This window comes from Glycine max, chromosome 14, assembly GCF_000004515.6.
Source record: "Glycine max cultivar Williams 82 chromosome 14, Glycine_max_v4.0, whole genome shotgun sequence".
Classification (NCBI taxonomy): Eukaryota; Viridiplantae; Streptophyta; class Magnoliopsida; order Fabales; family Fabaceae; genus Glycine; species Glycine max.
This window is the reverse complement of record NC_038250.2, coordinates 32,732,762-32,741,199: the sequence shown is the minus strand read 5'-3', so window position 1 is coordinate 32,741,199 and position 8,438 is coordinate 32,732,762. Positions and strand designations below refer to the sequence as shown.

The following is an 8,438-nucleotide window of genomic DNA, read 5'->3' as shown; positions in this document are numbered from 1 at the left end:
AGACAGTTTTATTTTTAAATTACTTCTTAAATTTTTCTTATATCATACTGTAATTTCTCACTACTTCTATATTGTTATTTTTTTAATTTTTTAATTTTTTTATTAACTGTATTTAACTTTTTTTTTCATTTATTTATTATTTAAAAAATTTAGAGACTTTCCCTAATTATTATAAACGTCACCAAATTTTAGTTTGTCAAATATCAATTTATTTTATCTGAATAGTGATTATAATTCTTATCAGGCCAGCTTTATTTTACGTTTGCATTTGGATTCTGTCACTTCACGACGTTGCACGTTGTGTTGGATACACGTCAATGCATTCCAATAAAATTAACTACTGACTTCCCAAAACAAAACAAAAGATCTCGAGTCACTTCTAGCGGGTTCAAGTATCCAAGAACCAAGCTGGATAGATATCTATGAACAGAATATTTGAGAAATATAGACAGAGCAATATCTAGCACGGTAATTTAAAAAAAAAAAACAATATTTGAGAAATATCTAGAACCACTAGTATGCTACAATAGATTCAATGGTGTAAGTCACTTGACAGCCTATGCTGAATTTGTAGAAGAAAAACTTGATTTCAATTCCTGCTAAATTTGTAAGTGTGATTAAATTTCAAATTATGAATTAATCTCATAATTGATTTAAATGATTGATGCTTATAAAAATACTTCAGGATTACAACCAAAAATTGAAAGTCATAATTATAATAATTAAAAAAAAAGCTACAATAGAAAACTAGAAGAAAGAGACACGGTGCCGTATATAAGGGTGGTGGGGATATATGCAAATCCAAGACTCTTGCCACGTCAAAATTAATATCCACCATCCGTGGTAGCAATCAGTATCTGTTTCTACCACCTTAGCATCCATGAGTTGCTTCGTGTTCAACATTTCAACACAACAATCATATTCAAGTGCTCAAACGGACCACTAAAGATTCTACACAGGACCCCACTGACCCAGAGTTATAGTACAAAGAGTAATTCTAATTGTTAACTGATCATGATTGCAACGTTAAAGTTGGTTAACTTGTAAATTCTTCTAACATGGTGACAAAAAAAATATGTAAATTATTATTGTTTTCTATGAGTGCAAGGCTTCCGAGTTCCATCCTCCGTCAATTCTCATTTTTCTGGGACATACCGTCAGTGTAACCCTCGAGGCCTCAACCATTATCATTATTTTTTTAATTTTTAATTAATTCTTAAATTAATGTATTTTATTAATATTAAATAATTATTTTTTAAAATATTTAGAAGACTACATAACAGTTTTTAATACTTCCAAGTTCCATCCTTCCATCTTCCTTTTACCTGGTTTTTTAACAAAATCGTTTTTCAAAACTACCCGGTGGTCCGATTGCCTAAAACGTGGTTTCCCGGGTTGGAAAATACCTTAAAATGAGTACTACAAAATACCCAGGTTGGCCAATTTCATGACAAATTTAATTCCCGATGAAGTCAAGACACCCTAAAGGAACTAATCTGTCACGAGTTTAGGAACTAAGATTTATATACATTATAATTTTCTTAAAAATCAAATGACCATAAATTACCATTTTTAAAAATGAAATTGTATATTTACTCAGCATCTTTACTATAAAATAAAATAACGTTTTTCTGAGGTAAACCTAGAATTAAAAAAATAAACACTTTTTAAGATATTAAAATACTTTATAAAACCTCCAATTCACTAAATAGGATGAAATACTCTACCGCCTTACAAGACCTCCATCCTTTATATGTGAATGGGGCGAGACTTCCCAACACAAAATAAAAATACTCCAAAGAGACACTACCTTAGGTCTTATATGTAAGAAATGATATTTTTCTTTAGTCTTAATTATAAGCAACAATAATTAATTTTTAAATTTATTCAGAATTAAATATCTTTTATTCAGAATTTATTCAGAATTATATCCTTAATTTATTAGTAATTCTATTTACAAGACACTCACTCATCACTCATTAGACTATGAGTATTAACATTAAATAAAACTATCATTTACAACATTTAAACTTAATAATAGTTTTTAATAAAATTTAAATTTATGGGAATATTAAATATGACCATCAATTTGCTTTGTCTTATGTTTCTTATATATAAAACGGGATGTAGTATTAAATATATTCCATATTTTCAAAGTTCCTTACTTTCCAAGAATGTTTTGACATCCAACAAATTCCATTGAAATTAATTATAGTTCTAATCTAAAGTAACAATCTAAGAAGAAAAATCCAATTTCAAGAAATGCATTTCATATCTAGACAAATCCTAACCAAAGAAAATCCAACTTACCCAAGGTTTCTTAACTCCCAATAAGAGAAAACACACATCCTGGCATAAAATAATACCATTATATAAAAGTCCATGTCTCACCATAAATTCATAACCAAGCTAGGAATAAACCACATTTTGACACCAAAAATATCCTAACCCTTCACATGAAAATCGGAGACCAAAAGAGACTCAAGCACCAAGGTTCAAGCTGTTCTACAACCAACATGACATGATGCAGCATTGAACATAAACTTATCCAGAAGACCCCTAAAACTTTAAAACCCTTCAAGGGCACTTCCTCATCAAAGTGTCCTTTTATACATCATCAACCCCTCTGGCTCAATGAGCTGCATGAGGGAGAGTGATAGCACGGTGTGCTTGGCCAGCACAAACACAATGCACAGAAGTCAGGTTCAGACAACCACTCATGATGAGTGAGTGTCTTCCAGAACAGGTGTGGAGGGAAGGGCATGAGTCACACACAGCCTGCACAGCAGAAGGGGTGAGTGCTGTGCATTGGCTAATGTTCAGAGTTCTTAGTCCATCATCATCATTTCCACCACCTTTCACAGACCCCCACATCCTGTTGTTCAATTTGCTTTGTGCCAAAGAGTACATTGCCTTGTCTGTTATGCTTTGGCAGTAGTACAGCCCAAGGGACCTCAGATGAGGACATCTGTTTGCCAAGACAATTACACTGTCATCTGAAATAACAACACAAGAATGTACTATTGTTAACCAAGAGACAGAAAGAAAATAGGATATACACTGTCATCTAATCACAAATCACCAAGTATGATAAGTTGATTGACTTTTACAATAATATTTTAAAAGTCATACCAACAATAATTTTTAATTGGTTGAATGTGTAATACAATGTGAGTACATAGCCATTAAACTCATTAAACTAAATGAAGTAACTACTGGCCACTTGCTGAAACTGCACGAAGCTAAGAAACAGAATAAGGTTAGGAGATTATAGATTTTGAAACTTCATACACTACCCAGGTTAGAAAAGTTGAGGTAGTGCACTACTGTTTAGATATTCCTATTTCTCTTAAATGTATGCAGCTCAATTCCAACTTCTTAATTATGGACATTATGGACATTGTGACTTTGTGTCTTCTATCAGTTTCCAATGTTTACTGCAACAAGCTATTTTGCATGCCCAAATACATTATGTTGCCTCTACATATTCTGCAACCTCATCGATTCAGAAGATGGAAACAAATAACTCTGGCATTGAGCAGAGATGATGTGCAGTTGAATGTGTACACATGGTGATCAACAACATGAAAGTCATAAGCCTGCAGCTTTCTTCCCTTCAGTTAACACTTAACATTCCACTACAGGATTTTCTTATATAAACATGTGTCTTATGAACACCCACCTAAGCCCTAGAATAAGCTAAAATAAGGAACAATAAAGGGATGAAAATTGTTGTGTAATGAATTTGAACAAGTCAGGCAAAATAACAAAAATATGAATGCTGCAACCAATTAGCATTTAAAGTAGACTTAAACTGCTGAAATTTGAATGATACCTGTTATAAGGACACAACCACATAAGTCAAGTGTTCTAAGATCAGGGCAGCCATATGCTAAACTCATCACTCCAACATCACTGACATTTTCACACCACCCAAGGTTCAAAAACTGTAACTGATTGCAGTAATGCCCAATTGCCTGCATTTAATTTATTTATTGGATTATAACTCAGCCATCTTAGTCCTTCATTATAACAACCAACTAGTCTCTCAATCATACCTGTAACGCAGTGTCAGATGCAGCTTTAACACATCCACAGAGATTCAAAACTTTCAGCTTTCTACAAAAACTGGCCAGGTAAGCCAGAGCATTGTCACTAAAGGCTGAACAACCACTGATGTTCAGTTTTGTAAGATCCCGACAACCAAGGGCTACGGCATACAATGAGCGATCAGTAAGCTTGAAACTTTTGCTGAGGTCCAAGATTTGGAGGTCATGACAGAAATTTGCTATAGTTTCAACAGCATTGTCCTCTAGTTGAGGCTTGTCTTGACGAAGGATTAAAGTCTGCAGTTTTGTGAATTTAGGAGAAAGGGATAGGACCAAGTTATTCATGTTCTTGCTACACCTGAAAGGAATTACGAAATGGAAGTTATTACAGGTATAAAAATTCCCCCCCATAATATAGAACACACATCAGTTTTTCTTGTTTAAATTTTTTAAAACACCATGCATAACTACAAACAATTCATGTCATTGAACCAAATTAAAGACTTTGGAAAGCCATCCAGCAACTGTTTTCATCTAGAGTTTTGAGAAGGGTGCATAGATTAGAGAAACAAATGAAACAAGTATATCAAGTCATCAACCAAAGGAATCCTAGCACCAAATTGACCCAATACGAGTAACTTCTAGTTGTAATTTAAACCACTCCATGGTAAAAACCAAAAGTGACCTGATTACTTGACTTAGAAAATTAAATGTTTAACCCCAGAGCCACACTATATTCTATGAGAAAATCCCAGTCCGTTCTCAAATAATTGGAAATGTGTCAGTTTCAATGGCATACACATTAAACTTGCCTTAGATACAAAGTAATTAATCCATCAAACTGAATAACAAGTATATGAAATTTAAAAGGGTTGCTACTTCCCCCGTGTCAATACTCCAGTAATTCATAAACACATGTTAAAGGTGAGCGAAAACTTACAGGCAGAACCAAGATTGCAGCATAGAAAATTAATCATGTAATAATAAACCAATGAAACCAAGAACAATACCCTTCAATAGACAGTTAATTGCAGAAAATTAGAAAAAGATCATGTCTAAGGCCTATTAGGTTGGAGAAACCATGTTTCATTTCCTATTTCTATACAAAATTCCAAGAATGTTATTTACTTCATGTGTTCAAACATTTGTAAACCAAACAGTGAAAACATTTTTTTGTCGTTTACAATGTACAAATCGTTTTGAAACCAGAAAATAAAAGCACAGCATATTTTATAAGTATTAGCAAAATAAAAATTAAATCCAGCCTTTTCAATTTTCACTGCCTCCAAGCAAAATAACCTCAAAAGTGAATTAGGAGGGAATGTAAAAAAAAAAAAAAAGATGTACCATGAGAGTGATAACCGAGTAAGGCCAAAGCAAATTGCCTCTCTCCACCCACGACACACTTCAGAAGCTATGATAACCGTTTGATCATCCACAAGTGACAAAATTTGCATCAAAAGCTCAACTGGAATATCCTTCCACTCCGTGATCACACCAGCTTTAATGTTCACTCCTTTCCCACTATTTCCACCACATTCAACCATCATAAGCTTCTCAAAGCTCAAGTTCAAGACCTCAGTTCTCAAACTCTCCTTGCCAACCATACTTTCCACCCCAAAGTCAGATATTCTTAGCCCTAAACAAACAAACAAAGTGGAAGTCATGTCACACACGGAACATGGATAAGGCATAACAAATTCTAGAACCTTGGTGTAGCCCTTGATTCAGTATACAAGTGTTGCAAAAACAATAACAATCACAAACCATAAATTAATAAATTAATTAAAGGCCACATGTCATTACCAGAGAAAGATAATGATTAACCATAATCATGATCATATTTGTGATGAAACTATATATTAAATGAAAAACAAGGATCTAAATTTATTGGAAGAATTCTGCAATTTCCAGGAATACCCTTCACATGTTTCTCAATGAGACGAACAACAAAGCGTCAAACTTGATCATCACAGAAAGAGGATCAAACAATCCCTCCTTCTAAAAAGGGAAACCCTTTCGATCAAATTTGACATGCATATAAAAAAGAACCCCAAGTAGTTCAAATCATATGAATAAGGAGCAGACTAACCAAAAAAACAAAAAAAAAAGTTGATCAAAAGAACTAAACTTTTTCTAATATAAAGCAAGGCATTAGTATAAAGCAGCAACCCCACTTCTCAAAATGAAAAAAAAAAAAAAACAAGGAGAAAGCCCGCAATCCATTCTAACCGAAAATTTTGTTTTTTGCTTGGGCTTGCAAATGTGTGTGATCAAAAGTAAAAGTAGAAAACACAGTATGAGAGAAACAGAAATGGGTATTACCACCATGTGAGCTACAGAGAATAGAAAACTTTGGTTTTTTATGACTCTGTTAATAACCAGAAAAAGGGGTCTTCGCTTCTTTGCTAGCTGCAATGGAAAAGAGAAGGGAATGCTTAAAATTAGAGAAGAAACGGGAAAAGAGGGAGAGAGAGAGAGAACGGTACGGCGCATGATAACGACGCGTATAACGCCACGTGTAAGTTTGATGTGACAATCAGGTGGACCCAACTTTGCAAATAAGAAAAAGATTTAGGTGGAGATCAGCTCCGAGAAAGAATACAAAAAGCTTATCGGTTACTGGATTTAAAAAAAAAATTGTTTGAAAGGAAAGACGAATGTTAATGTTACGGAAAACGGGGATTAAGGAAAGAAATAATTGTGGTGTGTGTAGAAGTTTCGTTTTACCTGAACCAGAAACCGCGCGAAAAAGCAGAAGATGCTGCTAGGTTTGTCTAGCGAGGATATTGGATGGAGATTGGAAAGACGAGTCCTGACGCAACGTTTTCTGTCTTGCGTTCAGTGGTTGGATACAGGGGTGTTAATGGAATGATTTTTTTTTTTATTTTTGTCTTTATTTGATTTCATTTTTAATAAAATATTTATGATAAAGACTCATTATTATCCTTAACACATTCATAAAATGAAAATAATTTTATTAGAAGACACAAAATGTTAGTTATAATTTTTTACTCTCATGTAATTTTTGTAATTAATATTTTTTAATTATTTAAATTTTTAGAACTATGATTAATAAGATATAATATTTATTTTGATACTGTCTTAGTAATACATCATGACATTAGTAGAAAATAGTTTTTTAACATAATTATTTAGAATTTTTAACATCGATTATTAATCGATATTAAAACTATTAATGTTAAAAGTATCAATTTAATGTCAGTTTTTAAAAAACAGATGTTAAACTAAAGTATATAACATCGATTTTCTAAAAAATCAATGTTGTATAATAAGAAATAACAAAAAATATAAAATATGTATAAACATACATCAATTTTTCTAACCCATGTTGTGGTTGACTGACAAAATCAATTTTTCAAAAAAAATAATGTTGGTGAATAGAAAACAACATCAATTTTGAGAAAAATTGATGTTGTCGTCAATTTACATCATCGGGTCAATTCCCCTTGCATTGGGCCATAAACCGATATTGGTGAGCAGGAAACAACTTCTTGTGTGAATCCCCCTTGACTTGCTTCAATTCTAGGATGTATTCGCACATCAATTGAGCCAGAAACATATTGTTAACTTTTATTTGTTTCTTAGCCTATAGAACTCGGATTGAAACAATTCCAAAATGAGGTGAAAGATGACGTTCTAAAACGCAATTTATGTACAAAAAAAAAAATCAAAAAGGGTTAAGTAAATCGAGAGATATGTAGTTAAGAAATTCGGACAAAATTACAAAATTAGCACTACGAAAATTAAACAAGGAAACATAAAATATGAAAGGAAGACCAAGATAGGTGCCAAAACTATAATGTTTTATATGCCTTGGGGATCACCACAAGAATTGAGCAATTCTTAATAAGATCAAATGATTTAAGGAAGAACCCTAGTAGAGACAGTTCTCACGCTTCAATGATAAAACCTAACAAAAGTTCCCTCCCTTGTCTGTTCACTTCAAAAATGATTTATACAAATCAATTCTTATACACTTGATAGAAAATAAAAGAAACGGGGGAGAGTTTAGAATTTTAAAATTCATGTTGAGAAAGAAGCTGAATCCTTAATCAGAGGTTTACGCATTGATCGTGGGGGAGAGTTTACATCTCAAAATTTCACCAATTTTTGTTGTGACAATTGTATTCGTAGACAGCTGACAACTGCATACACACCACAGCAGAACAGGATTGTCAAACAAAAGAATAGAACCATTATGAACATGGTTCAGAGCATGCTTTTAGAGAAGAAAATTCCCAAAACTTTTTGGGTTGAAGCTGCCACCTGGTCTGTGCATATTCTGAATCAATGTCCTACATTAGTAGTACAAAATAAAACGCCTGAAGAAGCCTGGAGTGGAGTCAAGCCTTCAGTTAAGTATTT

At 33.0% G+C, this 8,438-nt stretch overlaps 1 protein-coding gene across 5 annotated transcripts; it reads right to left on the bottom strand.

Annotated features, from left to right (window-relative positions):
• Positions 1-2,244: 2,244 nt before the first annotated feature.
• LOC100793275 (F-box protein SKP2B-like) lies at positions 2,245-6,883 on the bottom strand. 5 transcript variants are annotated; one of them, XM_006595501.4, is made up of 6 exons: positions 6,780-6,881; positions 6,375-6,461; positions 5,397-5,688; positions 4,059-4,407; positions 3,836-3,977; positions 2,351-2,996 (listed from the first exon to the last, which is right to left on the bottom strand). In XM_006595501.4, the coding sequence occupies exons 3-6, from the start codon at positions 5,654-5,656 to the stop codon at positions 2,632-2,634; spliced, it is 1,116 nt and encodes a 371-aa protein (XP_006595564.1). In that variant the 5' UTR covers positions 5,657-5,688; positions 6,375-6,461; positions 6,780-6,881; the 3' UTR covers positions 2,351-2,631. The 5 variants fall into 5 exon arrangements, with proteins under 5 accessions (NP_001242641.2, XP_006595564.1, XP_014621972.1 ...); XM_014766486.3 differs by having other exon boundaries at positions 6,378-6,461; XM_006595500.4 differs by lacking the exon at positions 6,780-6,881 and adding an exon at positions 6,539-6,712.
• Positions 6,884-8,438: the final 1,555 nt, after the last annotated feature.

Bases quoted from the DNA above. Each gene is read 5' to 3' on its own strand.
- LOC100793275 (XM_006595503.4), bottom strand. From the start codon at position 5,656: ATGGTTGGCAAGGAGAGTTTGAGAACTGAGGTCTTGAACTTGAGCTTT. The intron at 3,978-4,058 runs GTATGATTGAGA...AATTAAATGCAG, and splicing joins CATCTGACACTGCGTTACAG to GCAATTGGGCATTACTGCAA. The intron at 2,997-3,835 runs GTATCATTCAAA...TTGTTATTTCAG, and splicing joins TGGTTGTGTCCTTATAACAG to ATGACAGTGTAATTGTCTTG.